The sequence below is a fragment of the Acanthochromis polyacanthus genome, chromosome 2, assembly GCF_021347895.1.
Source record: "Acanthochromis polyacanthus isolate Apoly-LR-REF ecotype Palm Island chromosome 2, KAUST_Apoly_ChrSc, whole genome shotgun sequence".
Classification (NCBI taxonomy): Eukaryota; Metazoa; Chordata; class Actinopteri; family Pomacentridae; genus Acanthochromis; species Acanthochromis polyacanthus.
Window position 1 is genome coordinate 1,163,958 of NC_067114.1, and position 27,396 is coordinate 1,191,353.

At 41.7% G+C, this 27,396-nt stretch overlaps 1 protein-coding gene across 2 annotated transcripts; it reads right to left on the bottom strand.

Annotated features, from left to right (window-relative positions):
- Window positions 1-742: 742 nt before the first annotated feature.
- Window positions 743-26,715, bottom strand: bbs4 (Bardet-Biedl syndrome 4). Of its 2 annotated transcripts, XM_022210460.2 has the most exons (16): window positions 26,641-26,715; window positions 23,085-23,127; window positions 18,411-18,490; window positions 17,590-17,653; window positions 17,270-17,381; window positions 16,999-17,071; window positions 16,517-16,570; window positions 16,302-16,429; window positions 11,868-11,922; window positions 11,712-11,780; window positions 11,362-11,514; window positions 7,100-7,271; window positions 6,832-6,901; window positions 6,574-6,718; window positions 5,599-5,803; window positions 743-1,416 (listed from the first exon to the last, which is right to left on the bottom strand). In XM_022210460.2, exons 1-16 carry the CDS (start codon window positions 26,698-26,700, stop codon window positions 1,262-1,264), a joined length of 1,638 nt encoding a protein of 545 aa, XP_022066152.2. In that variant the 5' UTR covers window positions 26,701-26,715; the 3' UTR covers window positions 743-1,261. The 2 variants fall into 2 exon arrangements, with proteins under 2 accessions (XP_022066152.2, XP_051792676.1); XM_051936716.1 differs by lacking the exons at window positions 23,085-23,127; window positions 26,641-26,715 and adding an exon at window positions 22,068-22,176.
- Between the last annotated feature and the right edge of the window lie 681 nt (window positions 26,716-27,396).

The window sequence follows — 27,396 nt, forward strand, 5'->3', positions numbered from 1 at the left end:
CAAACTTTGTATACTGGGAATATATCCCAAAGATTTTGCATACACTAAGAAACAAATTAAAGTGTTGGACTTTGGACTGTTGCCATCGCCTTGAAGTGGAAGAGGATGGAGGCTCCCTCTATAAAACAATGGATAAAAGAACTATCAGAATGCATTGGATTGGAAAGACTGACTCACATTACTAAAGGAAAACTGGAAGAATTTGTCCAACTATGGGAACCGTATGTGAGCTTTATAGTGTCTGGAAAATAGGAACATGGCATTCAAATTATTACTGTTTTACTTTCTATAATTATTACTGTGAAGTACATGCAACTTGGATGTGTATGTGCACATGTATGTGCATATAGGTGTCAGTTGGTGCAGGACTAACAGGTTTGAATGGGTATCTGTGTCTTGATATATGTTCTTTATGTTCTTTATGTATATTATCATTTATCTTGTTTTGTATAAAAGTTGAAAAGCAATAAAACTATTTGAAAAAAAACCCCTGTGAGACCCAAATACAGAAAAAAGAGAAAAAACCAAAAAATATAACAAAATAAACAAAACTTAAAAAAGGAAAAAATTATATATACACGGCCAGTCAAAATGTGGACAATAATAAAAGAAATCAAAGTGAAGTTGTCCAGGTTAAGCAACACTGCCCCCTGTTGGTGGAGTCTGATGAACCCGATGACCTCCACAGGAGAAAAAGCAGAACAAAGCAGGAAACAAAAGAGAACAGAAGCAGGACAGCAGCTTTCATTTAAAGTCTCTTTTTTAATCTTAAATACAGAACTCTCTATAAACGTAACATTCATCAACATATAAAAACCTGTTTCTCTATTTACACTCGGGTCCTATCGTACAAACATTCAGAGCTTCTCGTTCCAGCAGTGATTGTCTCAGCGCTTCCTTCTGGAGCGTTTAGGAATGCCAACACCAGAACTTTATTGCTCATCTAGATATTAACGACTCCACCTACGGTTTTTGTTGAAAAGAGACGTTCTTTTCCAACCTGCCACATCTGCAGACAAGTACAAAAATCCCTCTGTTACCTCAGAGGTTTGGTTCAAAGTGACAGGAAGTGATGCAGATAAACATGACAGATGGAACCTTGCCCTTTTCAGTGGAAAGTAGATGAAGTTTCTGTTTCTACAACCCAGAGCTTCATGTAAACTACAATGAGCTAGAAAAGCACAAACACAGCAGCTTGGTAAAGGATTTCCCTCTAAAACATGAGAGTGATGAGATGAACACGTGGAGCCGCTCTTTAAACTCATTCCTCCACCTTAGATCTCCTCTTGGAGCTTCTGGGTTTGGACTCGTCTGGTTCTACAGGTTCTGGGGATCCTGGGGGGTCGCTGGGTGGACTGGGGGCGTCTTCCACATCGGGCTCCAGGTCCGGGGCTGTGGAGGGGTTTTTGGAAACACCTGGAAAGAACAGGAGAGCTGAAGATAATTTGTTCCAGTAAGAGCGGAAAGGAAAAGGTCTTTAATTGTCCTGTAACTGGACTGAATTATGAGCATCCACACCTTTGCATTCTATCGTTCTGTCTGCCTGTTATGCAGACACCACGGTCCTATTATTATACTTTAACTTGTTCCATGGCTCTAATCCAGGGAGTTTTCTCCTGACTAGTTCCTTGTTTGTGTTGTATCTCCTCTCAGATGTACGTTACTTTGGATAAAAGCGTCTGATAAACTAAATTATAGAATATAAAGCGGGATCGAACCTGAATCAGACTCTAAATTAAAGGTTCAGTGGGACAAATTTTGGGGCATTTCTTGGTTGAAACTGTTGCAGAAATGTCGCTCTCTGCCCTTCACAGTTTGCTGTGATGAGGTGATTATTGGTCCTCCAGCATACGGTGGGCTGACCAGCACAAAGTGTGAGTCTGTGAAGGGAAACCGACCAAGAACACTTAGAGAGTCCACACTTTATCGGTAGGGAGGGGGGCGTATGTAAATATAAGGATGGATAGTGGTTAGTTTGGTTGGCAGTCAGTAACAGAGGGTAATACAACAAAAGGTGGCTGAATCAGGAGGTCTGGTGGACAGATGCAAACAGCAAAGGTGTGGCAACAAAAGGTAAGAGGAGGTCCGACAGAAGATTAAAGAACTGTGGAGAACCGTGGGACATGGAATGAAGGAGTGACACTAGAAGGTCTCTGTAGTAGAAGGTGTGTGATATTTGCTTCATCAAAATAGAATACACATATTTCTGCTTTTCTTTGTGTGAAATGAGCTGAAAATAAGACTCCTTGTGCTTCTGCTGCCTTAAACTGAAGCTTTGCCCTGTAATGTCTCTACAGAGGGCCTTCCTCATTGTTTGTGTTTAGTGGCCGGCTGACGTTCTCCCACACACTTGAAAGAGGTTAAATCCTAACATCCACATTTACAGACCTTGAAGCGTGTTACAGTCAAGTGAGCTGAGGCTTAAACATGAGGACTCTCTGAGACATTCTGTGAGTTTCTGCAGACTTTGACCGAATTATCCACAGGTAAGCATCCTGACGTTAAACAAGAGGAAGCCAGGAAGTGAACAAACAACAGGCCTTGATGCATGGGAGAGAAGAAGTTTACATCTGAGTGCAAACTGCTTGTAGCTGTTTGTCTAAATTAAACTCTAAATATACAAGAGTGGCCTCAAACAAAGGGGCGTAATTTCCACTATGGAGCATAACTGTATACTATCTGTCCACAAAAAGTCAAATGTTTTTCACCGTTTCACAATATTAGTGATTTTAGTGGCCAAATTAGGCTCTCCTATAGCCTAGCCGCGCTAGACAACCCACGGCAACGAATTTAATTCTCTGCCAGGGTGGGTCTAGTTACCCTCCATAAGGCTCGAGGCTGGATGCTCCTAAAACTGGCCGGACCAATCACCATGAAGTGTAGAGTCAGAAGGCGGCGTAACTAAGTGACGACAGAGGCGCCACGATTCTGACAGAAACAACCGGCGCACAATAAACAGTTATCTTTGGACTCGGCTTTGGCCACAGCCCTTAAAGATTTGAAGCTAAAATTCAACTTGAAAGATAAACAAAGGACGGCACTGAAGTGTTTCATTGAGAAGAAAGACGTATTTGGACTTATGCCGACGGGATATGGCAAATCCTTAATATACCAGTTAGCTCCGCTGGTTGGGAAGCTAATGGGACTTAGCCACAATCCACTGGTGCTCTAGGAACTACGTCAGCCTATTCGTTGCGCTGATTGGTTGTATACCTACCCAATTGCTGCAGAAGGATTTGATAGACAACCTTTTAGCCCGCCTCCCTCCCTGTCGAGGGTTCCTAGACCCTTGTGTCTTAAGAGCTGGGTCTAGAGCAGCTAGGCTAGCTCTCCTACACACTGGGAAGATGTCCACACTTCAGAGTGCCAGACCCTGAAGTGTGTTACAGTCAGGTGTGAAACAAAGCAGAACTCCCATTATGGGGCATAACTGTATCCTATAAAGCCTTCTATGTAGAAAATGGGAGTTCTGTCCTTGTTTCCAGGTTAGAATGAGAACTTTATGAAGCACTCACGAAGCGCCTCGGCTGTCCAGGAAGTAAAAACCTAAAAATGTAAAATAAAAAGCCCCAAACCCAACAAAAAGTGAGAAATATGTTTTGGTGTCATGACATGTCCAGCGGTGGAAAAAAGTTTAGGGACGCTCCACACGTTTGTAAAATATTTCCTTTAGAATCACTTTTAGGACTTCAGATGTAATTTCTTTGAGTCCAATCACAGCCATAAAACTAAACACATCCTAAAAAAGTCATTAAAAACATAAAGCTGATTGGTTCCATAAAAATAAGACATTTTGATAGAATTTAGCTCCGTTAGTTTTTCTTGTAAACAACAAACAAAAAAACCGTAATGTGTATTTGTTCTTGTCTGTCTGATGCAGCCACACCTTTAGAAAGCAAACAGCAGCGGTTCAATATTTAAATAGCCTTAAATCTAATAAATACGCACAAATAAACACCATTCTGTGTGTCTACACTTTGGGAGACATTTTTCTGGAATAGCATCAGTTAATACGTACAAATTGCCCCATGCATAATGTGATGGCAACACAAATAAAATGACAGACTGAAGCCATTAACATACATGGATGTAAAGTGGATTTAACCTCTATTTAATTAGAGTCTCCAGAGATACGCTGCTTCTTTTTCAGGTGAAATCTGCCCCAGAAATGCCAACGTAAGAGATCCAGGTTCACATTTTCCTGCTGTGACTTCCACAGATGTGTGATTTAAACCATCCTGGTTAAATAGTGTCATTCCATCTCATTAAAAAGTTGTTGGAGCTTCAAGCAGAATCATTCTGATGATCTGTGACATCTGTAGCAACTCAATCTGCCCATCGGCTAAACTGTTCTCAGCTTTTATAGCAGCTCCCTGGGTGATGTGCTGCAGAAAGCTGCTGATTACCTGCAGAACCATCACAACTCATCTTTGTTTTCATTCATTTAAACTGGTTTCTGAACCCTCATGTCGTCATGTAGGTCAAACCGATGTCCACATTTTCAACATTTTTGGGAAATCTTTGAACATTTTTGGGTGGAAAAAAAGAAATGCTAAAAATGTTTCATTCAGTTTTTTTGTGAATGTTCCTAAATAAAATATCAGAAGTTTTACTGATATACATGTAATCACTTTAGATATTTTTAGGATTTTTACCCATTTTTTGAAAATATTTACAAGAATTTTCTTGCCACATTTGGGGGATTTTTTAAAATAAAATTTTTAAGGGAAACTTTTAAGGAATTATTGGAATTTTCTTCCTGAATTTTTTGTAAATTTTCAAAAAATTGTGGATTTTTTTTGCTGAATTTTTGAATTTTTTTGAGACGAGGAAAGTATTTTTTGGTGCCCGTAAATGAAGACAACAGGAGGGTTAACAGCATTTAACTGTGGACACACATTGTAGTCTAACTTCTGTATAAACCCAAGACAAGTTTAGCGTTAATCTGGTTTCCATAAACAGGAGTTTTCATAGAGCTTCACATGAACCGACTGTAAATCCAGAATATTTACATTCTACATGTCTATATTCAAACTATCTGGTAGTTAAACATTTGCTGCTGAGTGTTAGAAAGCCTGTCAGAGATGTGTAATTATGTAAAACACTGTTGTTACCGAGCATGGATGCATTGTTCTGGTGTTATTCACTAAGTGGTGGAATAGCAGCCCGTATGAAGCTCTGGAGAAGAAAAGCCCTCGTGTCCACTCACCTCTGAGAGCTGGAAGCCGCTGCAATCACTTCACTGTAACATGAATTTAGAAGCTTACCGCCGTGCCATTTCTCCACACTATTGAGCTTCTTTTGTGGCAAAAAAATACAGTACACAGACGAGAGGTGAGCTTCTTTTTCACATTTTCCATTCTGCCTGAACCCATGTATTCAATCTGCTCCAGCGCTGAGGGACTGAGAATACACATGGAAGAGGTATTTTTATGTTCTCATCTCAAATGAAAAAGTGGAAGGAGGCGGAGGCTGTGAAATGTGTGAGGCTACACTGGACTTCAGGGAGGAATATTTTTATCCTCATTTTGAATTTCTGGTTGGATTTCTCGGGTTTTGATGATTATTATCAGACATTTTATCCAGACCACAGCCTACCTGTTGGCAGCTGGATGTTCTTGCTGTAGCTTGCTGCTGAGGACATGGCCTGACCCAGGGCCTGGTTCATACCCAGAGGAGCTCCAGGGGTTTTGGTGGACGCTGCTGAACTTGGTTTGGATTTAGAGTCTTTGCCTGGTTTGGTCCACACCAGACTTTCTGTTACCTGCAGGGCAGCTCCCATCTTCTGAGCCATGTCCATCAGCTGGTAGTGGGTAAAAGAAAAAAAGTAAGGACAGCTGCCTCCAGAGACTGTAGATCAAAGATGGACGGAGTTTGAAGTCAAAGAAGTGAAGCCAGTGTGAAAGTGTGCTAAAGCTGCATTCATGCTAATGGCCAGCAGAGGGCACCTCCTCTGGCTAAAAAACAAGCCTCAGTCTATTAGGAAATCACCCAACTTCTTCTTTGATTTGTTACTTCACTAAACATTTTCGTAATGAGGTCGTGGTCTCTGCTACCAGTTTAAAGTCTCCTTTAAAGCAACACGATGCTAATTCAGTAAATTATGAAGCCATTGAGTGTAAAATAGATGATAAAGGTGGGTATGCTTTATTGCTACAATACAGGCAAGCAATCTGTCCTCATGTATTAAAAAAAAAGGAAACAGCAACAAGGAAATTCCAAACTTGAGGCTCCAGAACCGTAGTGCACAAACCACTGGATGGTGTCACAGTGTTTTATATACAGCCTCTGCTTTATAGCAGGGGTGTCCAACATGAAGCCCGCGGGCCAAAAGCATGTTGTTGAAATAGAATGTATTTTATTCAGTTTGTTCATAATGTTTTGTAGAAAGGTAATTCCTTAAATGTGAACATTTTTGCACTAAAACAAAGGAACCAATAGGAGTTGTGGTTATTTAGAGGTGGTTTCACTGGTCCGGTCCACTGGAGATCAGACTGGGCTGAATGTGGAACCTGGACTAAGATGAGTTTGACTCCCCTGCTTTACAGAAATGAACAACAGGATCTATTTTACCTCAGAATCAAATTCAAAGTTGCTGCTGCCGTCTCGAAGCAGGTTGACTTTCCTCTCCATCTCCTGATATTGATCCAGAGCTCCCTTCTTGTCGCCGTGATTATAGAGGAAGATTGCAAAGTTCAGGTTTACCAGAGGGTTCGATCTGTAGGAAATTGATCACCAAGGAAGAGAGAAAGAGAAAAAAAAATCAATGAACTGATACCTTTTCAACTAAAGTTTAATAGAATATCTGAGGTAAGACGTCAGGCGGCTTACTCGTCCAGAGTCACAGCTTGTTCATACGCTCTGGTGGCGTTCTCCACGTCCTCCAGGTTGGTCAGAGCCACTGAGAGTCACACATATTTGAGAGAAGTACTGTCAGTTACCAGAAACGTAGAACAAGCAAACGGCGTCAACATGTTGAGCTTCTTGAAAATGCTAAAATCAAAGAGACATCAGCAGCAGAATGTTTGGATAAAGTACAAATCAAACCGCTGCCACAGATTTGCTCATCATGACTGACTCATTGTTTTCTCTTCAGTACCTGCCAGCAGCATGTAGAGCTCCCCCATCCGTGGGTTCAGATTGATGGCTGCGCTGAGGAAGTGGAAGGCGGAGGCGTACTGCTGCATGGTCAGGTGGACCAGTCCCAGGTTGTACAACACTTTCCAGTCAAAAGGAGACAAGTAGTGGGCTCGCTTCAGGCAGCTGATGGCCTGCAGGAAGAAAGGAAGAGGGAAGTCTCAGTACCGCTACACAAATATGTTCATAATGTATGAAGGAAAACAACCTCAGGAACAGCAGATTCTGAGAAAGAGTGGATTCATAACACTTCAGGGAAACAAAGACCACATTAAGTAGAAATATATACACTTATTATTATTTACTGTACATATGAGCTGTAAAGTATTCATACTGGTCATAAAGTTACAATTTTTAATTGATCAATAGGTTTCTTCTGACTAAAGTTATTGGATATTGTGCCACACATGTTCATGTTTCTGTGTTTTTACCTTTTTCATAAATGTGTCATGTAAACAGTCATTCATGCCATTTGTCTGTAAAACCTCTATGTTCCACCAAACACTTCTGGTAGATGCTTTCTGTCTTATTTGGTTCCACTCTTATTCTGATGCTCTCCAGGCTGAAGGTTTCTCTGCCGTCTCTCTGGTCCTCAGTTCCTCCTCAGATCCTCCATGGATTCAGGTCCAGACTCCAGAATGTTCAGACTGTCTTCTGTCAACCATTTCTAGACCGCTTTGACTGGATGTTTCAGATCACTATGTTGGTCCAATGCTGCCTAAAGCCGTGTTTTTCTGCAGACTGCCTGATGTTTCCTTCAGAATCTGAATGTCGTCTTCCTTTTCTCATGATGCTGTTTACTCTGAAAATGTTGCATAGCCTATTGGCTGAGAACCATCCCAGAATATTCCATTTCCACCACCGTGCCTGACTGTGGATGGACATGGTGCTGTTGGGGTTTGTTTCACCAAATGAAAGCCACATATCCAAACATCTAAATATTGATGTTATCCAACCACAGAACTGAATCTGAAGCTTTCTTCTTTGTCCAGATGAGCTTCTGTCTGTCTGTCTTGGAGAAGTGGAGTCCTCTGTGGCCGGCATCCATGGAGACGAGACATGTTAAGTGTTTCATTGAGATGTTGGAACCAGAATGTCTCAGATTCATCATGGAGGTCTTGGTGCTGATCCTTCTTGGCCTCTTGCATCATCATTCTTACAAACTGAGGAGTTACTTTTTGCTTCCTAGCACAACTTGTGACATTTCTCACAGTTTGGACCTCGTTGAACTTTTGAAACTGGCTCTTGAAAACACTTGGCTGTGTCCTCATGGCCTTCCCGTCCTGTGAGCAGCTACACTCTCCAACTGATGGGCTCCATTATCAGGCTCACTCAGCTCTTTGATTGCAGCCATGTCTGAGTAGAGAACCACTGCATCAGCTGTTCTATGTTGGTCGTGCATTAGAACGCTGTATATACTATCAATTATTTTTATAACAATGTGAGGCTGCAGTTATCAACTATTTTAGTAATCGAGTATTCTGTAGATTATTCTGGTGATTAATCGAGTAGTCGGATTCCGTGCTTGACACGTGCATTACAGCATGAAATGTGGAAATGAGTGCTCTGTGTTGTGGTGGAAGGCCCCCTGCTGTGTATTTTAGTGTTCCGCTGAAGCTCCAAACCGCTGGAACCCACACGTATTTACACACGTGGACAAAATTGTTGGTACCCCTCAGTTAAAGAAGGAAAAACCCACAATTCTCACTGAAATCACTTGAAACTCACAAAAGTAACAATAAATAAAAAATTATTGAAAATTAAATAATCAAAATCAGCCATTACTTTTGAATTGTTGATTAACATAATTATTTAAAAAAACAAACTAATGAAATAGGGCTGGACAAAAATGATGGTACCCATAACTTAATATTTTGTTGCACAACCTTTTGAGGCAATCACTGCAATTAAACGATTTCTGTATTTGTCAATGAGCGTTCTGCAGCTGTCAACAGGTATTTTGGCCCACTCCTCATGAGCAAACAGCTCCAGTTGTCTCAGGTTCGATGGGTGTCTTCTCCAAATGGCATGTTTCAGCTCCTTCCACATATGTTCAATGGGATTCAGATCTGGGCTCATAGAAGGCCACTTTAGAATAGTCCAACGCTTTTCTCTCAGCCATTCTTGGGTGTTTTTGGCTGTGTGTTTTGGATCGTTGTCCTGTTGGAAGACCCATGACCTGCGACTGAGACCAAGCTTTCTGACACTAGGCAGCACATTTCTCTCCAGAATGCCTTGATAGTCTTCAGATTTCATCGTACCTTGCACACTTTCAAGACACCCTGTGCCAGATGCAGCAAAGCAGCCCCAAAACATTACTGAGCCTCCTCCATGTTTCACCGTAGGGACAGTGTTCTTTTCTTCGTATGCTTGGTTTTTGAGTCTATGAACATAGAGTTGATGTGCCTTACCAAAAAGCTCCAGTTTGGTCTCATCTGTCCAAAGGACATTCTCCCAGAAGCTTTGTGGCTTGTCAACATGGATTTTAGCAAATTCCAGTCTGGCTTTTTATGAGTTTTTTTCAGCAGTGGTGTCCTCCTTGGTCGTCTCCCATGAAGTCCACTTTGGCTCAAACAACGACGAATGGTGCGATCTGACACTGATGTACCTTGGCCTTGGAGTTCACCTTTAATTTCTTTGGAGGTTGCTCTGGGCTCTTTGGATACAATTCCAACGATCCGTCTCTTCAATTTGTCATCAATTTTCCTCTTGCGGCCACGTCCAGGGAGGTTGGCTACTGTCCCGTGGGTCTTGAACTTCTGAATAATATGAGCCACTGTTGTCACAGGAACTTCAAGCTGTTTAGAGATGGTCTTATAGCCTTTACCTTTAAGATGTTTGTCTATCATTTTTTTTCGGATGTCCTGGGACAATTCTCTCCTTCGCTTTCTGTTGTCCATGTTCAGTGTGGTACACACCTTTTCACCAAACAGCAGGGTGACTACTTGTCTCCCTTTAAATAGGCAGACTGACTGATTATGAGTTTGGAAACACCTGTGATGTCAATTAAATGACACACCTGAGTTAATCATGTCACTCTGGTCAAATAGTTTTCAATCTTTTATAGAGATACCATCATTTTTGTCCAGGCCTGTTTCATTAGTTTGTTTTTTAAATAATTATGTTAATCAACAATTCAAAAGTAATGGCTGTTTTTGATTATTTAATTTTCAATAAATTTTTATTTATTGTTACTTTTGTGAGTTTCAAGTGATTTCAGTGAGAATTGTGGGTTTTTCCTTCTTTAACTGAGGGGTACCAACAATTTTGTCCACGTGTGTAGCTGGCGATTCAGAAATCCCATAAATATGTTTTAATGTTCGGTCAGCATTCCTGTCTAACATAATTTCCAGTCGCAGCGTTTTTTACTGTCACACATTTATATTTTCCTCATTGTTCTCTATTAAAACAGCCTGTTAGCGATTGGTTTATTTGGCGCAGGAAACGGGTCAAATGATCGTTAAATGCTCCAGTTTGTGTGACAAGTTTGAAACAGAAAGTCTGAGTTAACAAAGAAAGTTGAAAATCTCCTTCATACCCGTTAATTCTGACTGAGGGTTTAGTTTTTATCGAGCCCAATTCCACAAAGAAAGTCTGGTTATGCTAAACTGCCTCTGAGCTGCTAAACACCGTAAACACTAGGAAAGCTGCACCGGTTAAAACGGGAACGTCCCATCAAATGTAAAGTCAGATGAAGTCTGGGTCTGGACTGCCGTCTGCCAGTTAGTGACCTGGGTGTGTCATTCAGAGAATTTTAGTAATCGAATAACTGGAGGAATCGTTTCAGCCATGTAACTGTGTAAAGAAAAACCTTGAAAAGTTGTAAAAATGACTCAGTAACAGGTGTAACACAGCGTCCTACCCTCTTTCTCACTTGTTTATGCCATTTTCCACCTTTAATCGATATTTGGCGTGGATATGAATAACTTTAACTGTACCTGCTGTATCTCTGCTCTCACACTGATTAGTAGCTTTAATATCTTCTTTGATGAATAACTTTGGGGTAATTGATCTGCTGGTCTGAGGAAAGCTTTTCTGTTGAATACTGTACTGAAACCACACAGGCCTGTTTATAGTACTGCAGTATAAAGTGCCTGAACCGTGTTTTCTATAAAGATTAAAGGTCCAGTCCAAGGTTGGTGCACAAATTATAGCGAGCTGCCCTGATTTGTGCGTTTGTCTCAGCAGTTTTCTAGTCCTCAACTGGAAAACAGCATTACTCACAGCGACGTATTTCTTTTTGCCAAAGAAGCACATGCCGATGTTGTTCCAGAGAGGAGGGCTCTCGGGCACGGCACAAGCTGCAACTCTGTACTTGTTCATGGCCACATCAAAGTCACCGTGGGTCTGCATCATGCTGCCTGCAGCCAGGATGGCCTGGGAAGAAAAACAATGATTAGAGAGGTATTAAAGCAAGATGGAACCTTGATGAAAGATGAAAGTACGACTGCAACATCTGACAGTGACTAACCCGATATGAGCTGCTTTAAAAAGTCCCTCTCACTGTGCTCCAGTAGCTGAATAACAAACTGAATTTATGCCTGAGTGTGATGTTTGTTCCAGAGCCCACATACCTTATAATTGTTGGGGTCAAAAGTGAGGGCGTTCCCGAGGTGCTCAAATGCTTTTTGGTATTTCCCGAGCTGACAAAAACAGTTAAACACTGCTGTCACTCTTATGTTTCAGTGCTCAATGCTATCACTGAAAAGGTGATAAAAGATGACACCGACCTGCAGAAACAGCAGCCCGAGAGTAGTCAGGAGATCCGTGTTCTCTGGAGAGAATCTAAGCAACAAATATGAGCGATTAAACCTGGATACCATCTTACAATACACACATTCTGTTCTGGTTTGCTAAATTCCTCACGGTCAAGCTCCGTAGAGCATCTCTACAGGTAACCGCACAGAACCTTCTCGGAAAAGAGCTTCTGGGATATTTACTATTTTCCTGCATATCAAACCTGGAATAGTCTGCCTAGTGCAATCTGTTATCGTTTGTTGCTTGTCTTTGCTTTATTAATGTCTTTCTTCCATTATGGTTTTATGTTATTTGTATTTTTTTTTATTTCTAGCCTGCTAATGGGACTGGAGATGGAAACTATCCTCATGGCTACGATCTCTTGTATTTACATACAAATGTTCACGAATACGAACCGTCCTATTTTAAAAATAAACAAACATCTGTAAAAATCCTTTATCCCCACTGCAGTAACCGCCCTTAACAAAATGAAAAGACACTGAACACTACATACAACATTTCTTCAACGTTTTTACTTTGTGAAGTTGTGTCTTAAGTGTGTTTTTATGTTGTACTTTTATTGTTGGAGCCTGTCAAAGGACAATTTCTGTCACCGTTTGGGACACAAATAGAAGTTTGTTTATCTATCATCTGTCTGTCTGTCTGTCTGTCTATAATCTATCTATTATCTGTCTATCTAAACAGATAGTGGGTTGAGGTGAATGAAGAATGTCACTCTATCTCTGCCTGTAATTACATTTAATTCCAGCACTTACTCTTGAGCAAACATCGCTGATATTCAGGGAATCTGCTGATTATTCAATCAGGCTTTGATACAGCATAATTGTGGAGTATTAATTATGACCTGTGGGGGGGGACGAGGCTCCAACAAAAACGCTGGAGAAGATTCGGATCGGCACTAAAATAAGACTCGCAGTGGTACGGCTCATTAAAAGAGACACCAGTATAGGAGAACTTGATTAATTCATTTACCCCCAACAGGAGGCAGCCATAATGAGCTCTATTACAGACTCTGCTGTCATTTCCTTACTTGTGCCGTGGCCTAATGTTTAAATATTCAACATGTGAATAAAGAGGGAAAGGAGCAGAACTCATACAGACGTGAAGAGAAGGATTAAAATGTGCCGGAGCTGGAGCTGAGAGCGGGATCGAAGGACGACCACTTAGTGAAGTGAGCTCCAGAGACAGAAAATCATCAGATAAATGAAGATGGAACAAGTTAAAAGCAACCAGCCGCCTCTGAAAGAGCATGTGTGATGGCAGTCTGGGGCGGCTTGGATGTATTGACAGAATTCTATCATGAAGAAAATGTTGTGCTGAGCTTGAAACACATTAATTAAAACAGATTGATGCATATGTAGGTGGAGAATATTTAAAAACACACACAGAACCACAGTGGTAGTCAGTCATACAACGTACTGATTACAGACTCACCAGTCATCGATTTCACCCCTAAAAGTCACCTCCTTCTATTAAAATCACTACAAAAATAGCATAATTATATGGGGTTTTTTTCCATGAAAATAATCCTTCGATGTGCCTCTACTAATTAAAATATGACTCTATGAAGTCTCGCCTCTCTCCACTCACAACATCTGCTACAGCTTCAACACCAGCTCACCTACAACTCTGCTAAAACTACTCCTTACAACACAACAGCAAGTTTTAGTGACACAGCCACAAATGTCAGAACCAGAGAGCGATTCTGAAGAAGAACAGCAAGAGACTGAGCTCAGCCCTGCAGCCCGACTGGACTGATTCCTACATATGAAACCAAGTCTGAAGGAAGGAAGGAAGGCAGGCAGGAAGGAAGGAAGGAAGGAAGGAAGGAAGGAAAGCAGGAAGGAAGGAAGGAAGGAAGGAAGGAAGGAAGGAAGGAAGGCAGGAAGGAAGGAAGGAAGGCAGGAAGGCAGGAAGGCAGGAAGGAAGGAAGGAAGGAAGGAAGGAAGGCAGGAAGGCAGGAAGGAAGGAAGGAAGGAAGGAAGGCAGGAAGGAACGAAGGAAGGCAGGAAGGCAGGAAGGAAGGAAGGAAGGAAGGCAGGAAGGCAGGAAGGAAGGCAGGCAGGCAGGAAGGCAGGAAGGCAGGAAGGAAGGAAGGCAGGAAGGAAGGAAGGCAGGAAGGAAGGAAGGAAGGAAGGAGGCAGGAAGGCAGGAAGGAAGGAAGGCAGGAAGGCAGGAAGGAAGGAAGGCAGGCAGGAAGGAAGGAAGGAAGGAAGGAAGGAAGGAAGGAAGGAAGGAAGGAAGGCAGGAAGGCAGGAAGGAAGGAAGGAAGGCAGGAAGGCAGGAAGGCAGGAAGGAAGGAAGGAAGGAAGGAAGGAAGGAAGGCAGGAAGGAAGGAAGGCAGGCAGGAAGGAAGGAAGGAAGGAAGGAAGGAAGGAAGGAAGGAAGGCAGGAAGGAACGAAGGAAGGCAGGAAGGCAGGAAGGAAGGAAGGAAGGAAGGCAGGAAGGCAGGAAGGAAGGCAGGCAGGCAGGAAGGCAGGAAGGCAGGAAGGAAGGAAGGCAGGAAGGAAGGAAGGCAGGAAGGAAGGAAGGAAGGAAGGAAGGCAGGAAGGCAGGAAGGAAGGAAGGCAGGAAGGCAGGAAGGAAGGAAGGAAGGAAGGAAGGAAGGAAGGAAGGAAGGAAGGAAGGCAGGAAGGAACGAAGGAAGGCAGGAAGGCAGGAAGGAAGGAAGGAAGGAAGGAAGGCAGGAAGGCAGGAAGGAAGGAAGGAAGGCAGGCAGGCAGGAAGGCAGGAAGGCAGGAAGGAAGGAAGGCAGGAAGGAAGGAAGGAAGGAAGGAAGGAAGGCAGGAAGGCAGGAAGGAAGGAAGGAAGGAAGGAAGGCAGGAAGGAACGAAGGAAGGCAGGAAGGCAGGAAGGAAGGAAGGAAGGAAGGCAGGAAGGCAGGAAGGAAGGCAGGCAGGCAGGAAGGCAGGAAGGCAGGAAGGAAGGAAGGCAGGAAGGAAGGAAGGCAGGAAGGAAGGAAGGAAGGAAGGAAGGAAGGAAGGCAGGAAGGCAGGAAGGAAGGAAGGCAGGAAGGCAGGAAGGAAGGAAGGCAGGCAGGAAGGAAGGAAGGAAGGAAGGAAGGAAGGAAGGAAGGAAGGCAGGAAGGCAGGAAGGAAGGAAGGAAGGCAGGAAGGCAGGAAGGCAGGAAGGAAGGAAGGAAGGAAGGAAGGAAGGAAGGCAGGAAGGCAGGAAGGAAGGAAGGCAGGCAGGAAGGAAGGAAGGAAGGAAGGAAGGAAGGAAGGAAGGAAGGAAGGCAGGAAGGAACGAAGGAAGGCAGGAAGGCAGGAAGGAAGGAAGGAAGGAAGGCAGGAAGGCAGGAAGGAAGGCAGGCAGGCAGGAAGGCAGGAAGGCAGGAAGGAAGGAAGGCAGGAAGGAAGGAAGGCAGGAAGGAAGGAAGGAAGGAAGGAAGGCAGGAAGGCAGGAAGGAAGGAAGGCAGGAAGGCAGGAAGGAAGGAAGGCAGGCAGGAAGGAAGGAAGGAAGGAAGGAAGGAAGGAAGGAAGGAAGGCAGGAAGGAACGAAGGAAGGCAGGAAGGCAGGAAGGAAGGAAGGAAGGAAGGCAGGAAGGCAGGAAGGAAGGAAGGAAGGCAGGCAGGCAGGAAGGCAGGAAGGCAGGAAGGAAGGAAGGCAGGAAGGAAGGAAGGCAGGAAGGAAGGAAGGAAGGAAGGAAGGCAGGAAGGCAGGAAGGAAGGAAGGAAGGCAGGCAGGCAGGAAGGAAGGAAGGAAGGAAGGAAGGAAGGAAGGAAGGAAGGCAGGAAGGCAGGAAGGAAGGAAGGAAGGAAGGAAGGAAGCAGGAAGGAAGGAAGGAAGGAAGGCAGGCAGGCAGGAAGGAAGGAAGGAAGGAAGGAAGGAAGGAAGGCAGGAAGGCAGGAAGGAAGGAAGGCAGGAAGGCAGGAAGGAAGGAAGGAAGGCAGGAAGGAAGGAAGGCAGGAAGGAAGGAAGGAAGGAAGGAAGGCAGGCAGGCAGGAAGGCAGGAAGGCAGGAAGGAAGGAAGGAAGGAAGGAAGGAAGGAAGGAAGGAAGGAAGGAAGGCAGGCAGGCAGGAAGGCAGGAAGGAAGGAAGGCAGGCAGGAAGGAAGGAAGGAAGGAAGGAAGGAAGGAAGGAAAGCAGGAAGGAAGGAAGGAAGGAAGGAAGGAAGGAAGGAAGGAAGGCAGGCAGGCAGGAAGGAAGGCAGGCAGGCAGGCAGAAAGGAAGGCAGGAAGGAAGGCAGGAAGGAAGGAAGGCAGGAATGAAGGAAGGCAGGAAGGAAGGAAGGAAGGAAGGAAGGCAGAAGGAAGGAAGGAGGAAGGAAGGAAGGAAGGAAGGAAGGAAGGAAGGAAAGCAGGAAGGAAGGAAGGAAGGAAGGAAGGAAGGAACGAAGGAAGGAAGGAAGGAGGGAAGGAAAGAAGGAAGGCAGACAGACAGGCAGACATAAACTTCACTCACTCCACTGCTCTTTTGTAGACTTCGATGGCCTTGTCGGTTTCTCCGGCCAGCAGGTGGACCTTCCCCAGCATCATGAACGTCTTGTCGTGTTTATTAATCTGGAGAGCGATGTTCAGGTGCTCCTCAGCCTGACAGACAGAAGATCAGAATGATTAAATCCTCTCTGTGTGACTCCGGCTTAAACTGAATACTGCTTTTAAAATGAACACGCTTACGTTCTTGAAGTCTTTGATGAAGAAGTAGCACATGCCCAGATTATGACTGATCTCCTAGGGTGAGAAGACGTCACATTTGACATGGATGGCTGTCGCTCGCTAATTGAACAGGCTGAGTTCAAAGTCATTTCCAAATATAACAGTTGTGTGGAATACAAATTCAGCGGTATCACTGGCTGAGAGGATGGTTTACATTTCCAGCAGTGAGAGTGATTAATGGTCCTGCCACACCAGTTTAACACAACGTTCAGAGTCTCCACAGTAAAACAGCCCTGGGTCAGTGTGGAAGTGCAACCATGAAGCTGTTTCTGATAAATTGTTGTACGAGTGAGAAAAAGAGGTTCAGTCGGGGCTTTTCCAACCTGAATGTGGGGAGAATCTGTTCTGAGAACTTCATGCTGTGTTTTTAGAGTAAAAAATTCCAGGGCTGCTAAACACTTTCCCTTAGAAACTTAAAGACAAAGCAGAAACTCTTCTTTTACCCAGTCTTTCTCGTTGAGCCTTGCAGCTTCGTGATAGAACTCAATAGCTGCTTTGTGCTTCCCCAGAAGAAACCTACGGAAAGAAGAAACAAAATAATCCATGTCAGAAATTGACCCATTTTAATCACAGCATGTTGAATAACTCTTCCTCCCACCTCCACTCACTGGGGGGGGGGGGGGGTTCATTTTTCACACAGCATCGGCAGTAAAAGCTCTGACCGGGTCTCTTACAGGTCCGTACAGTTTGCTAAAGAGGAGGCTGCACACTCACAGGGATCGGGCCACTTGCTTGAGGTTGTCGGTGCTGCTGGGATTAAGGATGGCACAGCTCTGAAACAGCTCCAGGGACTGCTGGATCTTACCCTCAAGACGCAAGATTAATGCTGTGGCAAGATATAAAAACACACACAAAAAAGGATCTTCATCTACTAGAGGAGATGAAAAAAAACATTAAGAATCAAAGGCACAGCGTGGGGTCCATGAAGCAGATTTTGGAAAACCACATGATGTAGTGGGGGGGGGGGCTTTGGCATCGCTTCCTGGAGCTGTTAATTAAGAGCAAACACAATGGGAGAGGCAGTGAAGGCTCACCTTGAACATATATGGCGTATTCACACATGCCATTAGTCTCCTGCAGCTGCTCTTTGATGATCACCTACAAGGACACAGAATGGAAGACGGTTTCTACAACTGAGCTGAACGTTTTCTCCAACATGTGGAGAATGAAAAGCTATTATTCTGAGGCTGCTGAATACCAGCAGGGTGAATGAGCTCCTCAACAGGCTGCAGTCCTGGATGAGACTTACAGCTTACAGAGGAACAGTACAGTCTGTTCTCTACGTCTTCACCAGCATCTCATCATCGCCTTACGTAAATTAAACCTTCTAATTTACAGCACCGAAGCAATACCTTTTACTAATGTAGATTTATTTATCTTCTACCAGTAAATATAAAAATCAACCAAAATCCAGCAAATTTTACTGGATTTGGTTGATTTTTATGTGAATGTTCTTGAAGAAAACAGAAGTTTTACTGATATGTATGAAATCACTTTAGATAGTTTTAGGATTTTTTTGGAACATTTTTACTCATTTTTTGAAAATATTTACAAGAATTTTCGTGCCAAATTTAAGGGTTTTTTTTTAGATAAAACTTTTAAGAGAATTTTTAAGGAATTATTGGAATTTTCTTCCTGAAGGTTTTGCAAATTTTCAGAAATCTGTGAAATGTTTTTGGTACTCTGCTGGAATGGAAAACCACCCAAACCGAGTTGAGTAGCTGCTAGTGGAATAGTAACTTAATTACCCTCATTATCAGATTGCTTTGGATAAAAGCTGCTAAATGAACCTGTAGAATTCTATTTATTTCCACAGTGAGTCAGACTAACCACAGGGAGAACGCAGCTGCTTTACCTTGCAGGTTTCATAATCCTTGCGGATGTAGTGCTGGTGGATGAGCCAGTTTCTCCTCTCCACAATGGGAAGCTCTGGAGCTGGACGGACAAACAGAATAAAATGAACATTCATTTTTAATCTTATTATGCTTCACTGTGTAAACGATGTCTTATTTAGCTGATAGCTGAATGATTAATCCTGAATGTGCCCTCCTTTTGCAGCCATTAGTGAGCCTCTCATCTGACAGCGAACACAGATCCAGAGGCTAAACTTAAGTCACCAGACAGGCTGTGAATCTCAGCTTGTTAGTGAGTTTTCATTTATGAACAGACGGCTCAGACTACTGTTTTCTAATGCATGCAGGCTTTTTTAATGTGACGCCCTGAAAGCATCACCAGCGGGCCTTTGATGTGACGGTGAACACGGATGTTAACACTTCAACCACAAATCTCAGGCTAAACTAAATCAATTCACCAGCCGCTCCAAATGTCACCTTGTAAGCAAGTTTTATGTTACAAACACGGCGTTTTCTTTCCGTCTCTTTTTTTTTACGTCTCTGGAGGTTGAGATATTCTTCTGGTTGCCAGGGCAACAATGTCTCTGGTAAGCCAGGTGCTTGTGACAGACAGAGAGGGTATAGAGACGTTCTCAGACGGAGGCTGGAGGAAAGAGCAGCACAATGCAGAGCCAGCTTAAGGAAGGGTTAGGTAACCTGGAGAACAGAGCCACAATGCTCCCGGTCTCCTTCCCAGTGGAGTACAACATTTCATTTCACAAGGAGGCAAACGTAATTCCAATTCAAGCAAGTTTGATTCTGGTAATCCTGTTATCTTGCACCTACTACCTTCCTCTGAGGCTAAAAATAAGATTGAAGCGACGTGAAATAAAGCGCCGGGCTCAGAATGCCGCTGACATGGAGGAGGAGGGGGATATCATTAACCAAGAGCCTCTGTTAAAAATACAGTGTGAATTACACCAAAGCTCCTTCTGTTTTTATCTGTCAGCACTTCAAGCGCTGCTCTGCTGATTTGCTGCTAGAACTGGAGCCTATTCCAGATACTTCACAGAAATCCTCTCCATCGCAGAGCGTGGAGCTGCTTCACACGTCGGCGGCGGCGAGATTCGGAACGGTCCTATTTGTAGAGACCTAATCCGCTTTCTTCCTGCTGAGACAGCAATAATATTCTTGTCTCCGGGTTTCAGCTGTGGTCCTGTGGTGCTCCACTGTCCACATTCAAAAAGCCAGAGCAGATTTGGAGAGGAGAGGTGGGATGCGACATCTACTCCTACAACTACTGCAGAAAGACGGTTAGAAAGGAGAAGAAGAGCCCAGCGGGAGGCCTCCTAAATGTGCTCCTGTGGAAAAGTTCATCCCAAACATGGAGGAATATTCTCATTGTTATATTTGATCTGGCTAAAGCTAAGACAGCTTTGCCTTCCCTGCCTCTCAACCATCTGCTAAAAGGGGATAAGAGCAGAGGAGACGCCTGCTGAGATCAAAAGACACATGGGGAGAACGTAATGAAATTTATGATGAAAATTATTTTGGAAGTTCTACCACCAGAAAAAGAAAAACTTCAAAAAGCCTTCATCTTGTCAAGTCATTTAGTCTCACATGGAGCTGCTGAAACTCTGTTTTTTTTAGAAATGTGCCAGAAAAAAAGAGTGTCAGTGTCTGGAAAAAAGACAGATTTCTACATTAGTGTCAAGAAAGTAACACTTGATTGTGTTAAATTGGTGACAGGACCTTATGGCAGTTTGATTTGCAGCTTTAAAGCTTTTTTAGGTCTTTCCAGTGGACAGGCACAGATTTCTGGGTGTTAACCACAAAGAATGAGGGAAAAATGTAATAAATAACATAATGTACTTGTTGTGCATAACACAACTGAGTTTGCATTAAATGACCCTAATTACATTTCATGATGGTAATTCCAGAATAAGTGGGACTTTGGTAGCTTACGGGCACAATTAAACTGCGGTTTGCTGCTTTTTATGTGATATTACAAATGTTTGGACTTCTGAGTAACAAGCTGGTAGCATTTATGTGACTTTGGACCACATTTCTTCACCCAGTCACAGTTTGAATCCTCAGCAACAAACTGCCACATAATTTATACTGAGAGAACTTGTTTTATGAATATTTTATGTGTGCGGCACAATAAAGTCACAATTCCCTGCAGATTAATCTATGAAGCACATGCACCTGACATCCACCTTATTTTTACCTCGGTGTGTTTTACGTTAATGTCTTTTAACCCTGGTGTCGTCCTGTGGGTCAAAATTGACCCGTTTCAAATGTTGAAAATGTGGAAATAAAATATATTTTTACAGTGAAACTTCTGGTGTCACATTTTCAACATTTTTGGGAAATTTTTGAACACTTTTCGGTGGAAAAAAAGAGAAATGTTAAAATGTTTCTTAAGAACATTCACATAAAAATCAACCAAAATCCAGCGAATTTCGCTGGATTTTGGTTGATTTTTATGTGAATGTTCAGAAAATATCAGAAGTTTTACTGAAATCACTTTAGATATTTTAAGGATTTTTAAAAAATATTTACAAGAATTTTCTTGCCAAATTTGGGGGATTTTTTAAAAATAAAACTTCTAAGGAATTATTGGAATTTTCTTCCTGAAGGTTTTGCAAATTTTCAAAAATTTGAGGATTTTTTTCTGAATTTTTGGATTTTTTTTTTCAGACAAAGAAACTATATTTTTGGTGCCCGTAAATGAAGACAACAGGAGGGCCAAATCTATGATCTACACCTTTCCATACACCCTCAGTGCTTGAGTGTTTTTTCAGGTTTTTGCCAGGATGACGTGTTCCTGAAATGTGACTTATTTAGGGAGCTGTGAGTGTTTCACCTCCACCACATGAAGCAGTTAAAATCCAATCCTGACCTTCTGCTTGTCTTGCTTCGTTCCTCAGACATCTTCTCTAACATTAACACTAACTTTTCATCTGATTTCAGAACGTCGCAGTCAGGGTTTGGTGTCACGTGAAGGATCGTTGCAGGGAAACGCGACGTCACGCCGCACCATAGCATGTCTTTAATTGCTTCCAGAGGGCCTGCTGATGATTATTACAAAGCACTAAAAGGAAAGCAAAAAGGCCTAATCTACAGGCTTCAGCATGAGCTGGTTAATGGGGCATTAGGCCACAATTATGATGACAAAAGATCCTTAATGAGCAACAAACATTTTCCACTCAGAAATATGTGGAACACGCCTCAGTGTGAGCTTCTTCCTTTCAGACGACAGACAGAAGAGTGAGAGCGCCCTCTGCAGGCCGATTAGCTCTAAACTATTGTTCTCCAGTCAGACTAATCAATGACAGAACTGTGGGTGTTGGAAAGGGAATATGCAGAATGAAAGGCTTTCTGATTTACAGAAGCTACTGGGAATTATCAGCTGTGAAATGTTCAAAGTGAAAAAAGTGGCTTAACATAAATAAATGATCATTAAACTTTAGTAAAGCTAAATTCATGCTGTTTGGTAAAAGGGAAATGCATGCACAGATACAGGTAGACGGGGTGGAAACAGAGTTCATGGAAGTAAGTTTCTTGTTGTTACAATAGATGATAAAATAAACTGGAAATCTCAAGTAAAACACGTTCAAAACTAAATATCTGAAGCATTTCAGTACTCAAAGTAAAACACATCCTGGACCACAAACCACTCCAGATTCTGTCCTCTTCACTGCTTTTACCAGATCTGAGCAACACACAGAAATGTTCACTGCAGTCACTATCAGAACTAGAAAAGAGCATTTAGTAAGCAAAATCTATTTCTATAGCACCTTTCACACATATAAAATCACAAGTCAAAATCATACTGGTGATTACTTTTAACCCTCGTGTCGTCCTGCAGGTCAAACTGACCCATTTCAAAGTTTGAAAATGTGGAAAAAAATATATTTTCACAGTGAAACTTCTGATGTCCATATTTTCAACATTTTTTGGTGAAAAAGAAACAAATGTTAAAAAAATGTTTTTGAGAACATTCAAATAAAAATCAACCAAAATCCAGTGAATTCCGCTGGATTTTGGTATTTTTTATGTGAATGTTCTTAAAGAAAATATTAGAAGTTCTATGGATATACATGGAGTCACCTTAGATATTTTTAGGATTTTTTGGAAGATTTTTACTCATTTTTTGAAAATATTTACAAGAATTTTCTTGCCAAATTTGGGGGATTTTTTAAAAATAAATCTTTTAAGGGAAATTTTTAAGGAATTATTGAAATTTTCTTCCTGAAGGTTTTGCAAATTTTCAGAAATTTAGGGAATTTTTTTGCTGACTTTTTGGATTTTTTCAGATTTCTTTGTGCCCGTAGATGAAGACAACTGGAAGGTTAAAATTATAACACGGCAGATTTGGTCCAACATTAAAGCCATTTTGTTTTTAATATGTGGAGTGAGGACCACACGGTTTAACAGCAGCACAAAGATATGGTTTACACACACTGATTATTCAATGTTTATTTATGTCATTCATTTCTATGTTGTTTATGTCCATAAATAACTGTGGGAGTACTGAGTGACTGATGTCCTGCTCCTTCTGGGATATGTTGGGCTATTATTGTTTTATTGTGTTTTGTTTTGAATATCTTACTTTGTTTTTTTTTCTCATGTCTGAGGGAAAACATTCATTCATTCACTCTGTTACATGCTCTGCAGCGGTCTGACCGTACCTTTGGGTGCACGGCGTTTCTTGGCCTCAGCAGGAGTGAGAAGCTGAAACACAGGAGAAACAATCAGATAAATATTTAACGACACGCTGGAGTTGTTACGTAGCCGATCTATCGGTCAGTGTTTCCATGAATCATGAGCAGACCAGCCTCGCCCCACAGACTGGAATGTTCTACAGAGCAGTCAGATGTTCTTATCTTATCTGCATCATTAAGCTCAATATAAAGATCTACAGCAGGCTGTCCAACATGAGGCCCGTGGTCCAAAAGTGGTCCTCCAGAGGGTCCAATCCGGCCCTCAAAGTGGAAAAACTCCAGAGAAGACATTAACTGCAGATTGTAAATTAGTAAAACTATAAATTTAAAATCATTTCTAGACCATGAAAAGTTGTTTGGATCAGAAAGTAAAATACTAGATTGTTCTTTTTTCATTTTGTGTCTCATTTTTGTCATATTTTCTCGTTTTTTTAGTTTTTTTTTGCCTTTTTTGTCTGATTTTCATCGTTTCTCTCATGTTTTTGTCGTTTTCTTTCTCGTTTTTGTCTTTTTCTCTCGTTGTAGTCATTTTGTGTTTTGTTTATTCGTTGTTTTGGGTGCTGTTTCTGTCATTTTGTGTTTTTTTTGTCTGGTCAATTTTTTTGTCGCTTTGTAATTTTTTTTGTCTAATTGTTTTTCTCTTTGTGTCTCATTTTCACAATATTTCGTCTTGTTTTTTTGTCTTTTTTTATATGACTTTTGTCGTTTTGATCATGAAGTAAAAACTGGTCCGGTCCACTGGAGATCAAACTGGGCTGAATGTGGAACCTGAACTAAGATGAATTTGAAGCCCCTGATCTCGATAAAGACTTCTTGGAGCCGTCTGATCTGATGTCCGTATAATAAGAAGACGTTCATTTGCCCTCTCCAATATGTGCAATATTTATTTACTGACAAAAAGGACCAAACATCTCTGACCCGAAGCGTCTGCCGATGCTTTTACTGTGGATAAAGATTCCATTTAAAAGGTGGCATTCATCAGAGGTAGGACTGTAAGCTGCTGAGTGGGCTGCTGATGTTTTTCTGCTTGTCTTCAGCAGACAGGCTCAGTTCTCCTTCTATCTGCTCTGAATAGGGAATCAAATGAAGAAAAGGACGACACTCCAGAAGCTTTTGATTCTGATCAGGGGATGCAGACTTTTGGTTGGCTGTCAGGGACGTGGTGATTCAGCTCCGTGCTCATTTCGATGAATTCATTTCTACATTCAAGAAAGTTGAGGAAATTAATGAGTTCTAGAAGCTGTGAGACAAATATGTTAATTTAATTAATCAGAAACCTCATAACATCACAGTATTCAGTGCTGCTTTTAAAAAAAGACAACAGTGTTAAACTTATCTTTAAAAAACAGTTTCTGGTAAAATACTTTTTAAAAATGGTTCATTTAAAGGTAGCAGAAAAAATGTGCAGCTGGGAGTGTCCATGGTACGATTTTAAGTTGGTAAGGAACCGATATGCAGCGTAATAAAGATTCTCTTTAATCATGTGCCTTTTTCAAATTACTTTTAAAGTGCACCAACGTGATTGTGCGCTTCTATTTAGGAGTAATGCCAGTAAAGGAAAAGTGCTTTTAATGAACTATTAGCAGAAGCTCTTCACTCACCTGGGTGGAAATAAATCATGTGCTGTACAATCCATCAAGTCAGCAGGTTGTAAATGTTAATAAGCCACTACAGGCCCCGATGGATTAAGGTTATCTCTAAAAAGACAACCACTGTGCCATTCTGATTCTTTAATTCCAATTTTTTTGGGCTGTTTGTTTAATTTTGTAGATTCCAAACTTGAATTTAAATTAGTCAGGATATTTAGTAAAGTATATAACATTAATATTTAAGTCAATCAGACAAACTTGTACAATAATGAACATTGTAAAGTTTAAATTAGTCAGGTAAATGTCTATTATGTAGACGAAGTTTTTGCTCACTGACCTGGCTTTATTTCCTCATCACGTTAAACAAAGGCGTGTGCGTTACGTTGGCAACATGCAAAACGTACTAAACGTGAGCAGAAACGCATAAAAACTATGAAAGTCCAGAGGCTTATGAATTAATGAAAATAAATGAGTTTATCAGTGATTCCTGACACTGAAAAGGAGAAACTCTGCAATGTCATTATACACTGTACTGTATAATGACAATAAAGAATATTCTGTTCTGTTCTGTTCTATGTGAAGAGGCACCATTTAAATAGGAGGTTACGTCCCAAAACAATGAGGACAGAACAGTAAATCATGCCTGTATGTTTGCTGACAGCAGCGATAATCTACATTATTCTCATTATATTTCTTTATATTCTGATTTGAAACCTGGTGCCTGGAATTTCTGTTTTGCCTTCATACATAAAAAGACATTTATACCATAAACTGGTGCAGAAAATTTAGGGTTTGATGCGCAAAGATGAATGTGCACCCCCAAAGTTCAAATGAAGTCTATGCCCAAGCTGTACTGTAGTGGTTTAACCTTAATATTTACGTTAGTCATTACTTCTATTTAACCAGGAGGGTCCTTAAGAATAAAAACTTTGTTTGAGGGAGACCTGTGCAAGAAGGTATAGCATTATAAAGTTACTAATGTTGTAAAATCACAGCGGACAAAAGTGAAACACATTTGAACAACCAGGGATGAAGACACAAATTAAAATCCAGTCTATGGGTAATGATTGCAATCTTGATTTACACATCTTTGACCAGAGCTTTGAAACGTCACGGCTTTAGAATTAACATTTAAATTAGTCTGGTAAATGTATGTGATAAACAATATGGCAGTTTTCTTTAATATTAACGTGTCAGGTAGCTTTGTAAGACTTAGAAAGCAATAAATAAATATAATGAAATGTGTCCCTAATTATCACTTTTATAAACGGTGTCAGAATTTAATTCTGTGGCCCAGATTGAATGGAAAGAGAATTAAAACCCAGGATTGTGCACCGATTACATGCATGTTCTACTGTTTTTACAGCAGCTGCTTCATATTAGGCTACCTGCGCATGCGCAATCCCTTCCGTCTCCAATGTTTATTCCCCATATTTCTATCACTTGTGGATCACCTCTAGTTCAAACCGTGGCGTTTTTTTTAAATACACCGTCTTATAAATATCGCATATATTTCTTAGCATAATCAAAGCTAATAGCACAGCTGTGGTTTGTTCCTGCAGAGCTGAATATTAATAACGCTGTCTGCCTTACAGAATAAAGCGTGGGCTGACGGTATGTGAAGTAGAACAGTGTATTTCTGACTGTAGCTTCAGCCGTTAGCTCTCTGTTTGTCCTTGGAATGACTGAGATTAGTCCCAGTTAGCAGTAGTATTAGTTAGCAGTCGTATTAGTTAGCTGTAGCTTTAATCAACTTAGCTCCGACTTAGACTGGGTTAGCATAGCGGCTAACTAACGGTCACAATAAGCGTCACATAAAAACTGAGCTCCAGCCCGACGTTACGTTCGCCCCCCGTCTCACCCTGTTTCTTCATTTAGCGGCCTGTTTGTGTTGACTGGACTAAAAGAAGAAGAATCTTTGGCTCTGAACTCACCGACGTGCTTTTCTCCTCGTCCGCCATCTTGGGATGATCAACACTAGAAGCCGTTGCCATGGAGACGTCAGAGGAACGCGGACGTGCAGCTGGTTGTGTTTCTAAGGTGAGCCTCCACCTACAACCTGACTTCAGCTTGGTCACATGGCGGTTATACAACGACCTCATTCACAACATACCGCCGGAACTGAATTAATAGAGATAAATATAATATATGTGCGGCTCTGATACAGGGAGGGAACTATCAGTAATCAATAACACAACACTTACATGGTCATGGATAAAAAAAAACACTCTTGTTTTCTTCAATTTCTTGTTCATTTTAATGCCTGGTACCACTAAAGGTACATTTGTCTGGACAAATATAACAACAAAAATAACTCAGAATAATTTAATCTAAGAGCTGATATCAGACATTTTAATGGTTTTCTTAATAACCAAAATCCCTTCAGTTCTTCCATCAGTAGCTATGACATTGTTCTGCCAAAAACAGCTTTAGGATTCCATGTTTTCTTTTCTGTCCATTTCAGTCCCATGATCCACCAGGAGTTAGTACTGATCCAGAACCATTGTTTCTGATGTCTCTTCATGCTCTCCACTGGATTCTGATCACAGCAGTTCATTCCTGTTGCACTCATTCAAACTAAGCTACTTTGTTTCTGGGCTTGTGGTTCTCCATTTAGCGTTTAATGATTTTCCACAGGTTTTCAGTTGGATTTAGATCTGGTGATTGAGCAGCCAAGGCATGGTTCAATG

Excerpts from the sequence above, each read along its gene's own strand:
- bbs4 (XM_022210460.2), bottom strand. The coding sequence starts at position 26,700 with ATGGCAACGGCTTCTAGTGTTGATCATCCCAAGATGGCGGACGAGGAG. Across the intron at positions 18,491-23,084 it reads GAAACGCCGTGCACCCAAAG|CTCCAGAGCTTCCCATTGTG; the intron begins GTACGGTCAGAC and ends TTGTCCGTCCAG. Across the intron at positions 17,072-17,269 it reads AAGCAAGTGGCCCGATCCCT|GTTTCTTCTGGGGAAGCACA; the intron begins GTGAGTGTGCAG and ends TTCTTTCCGTAG.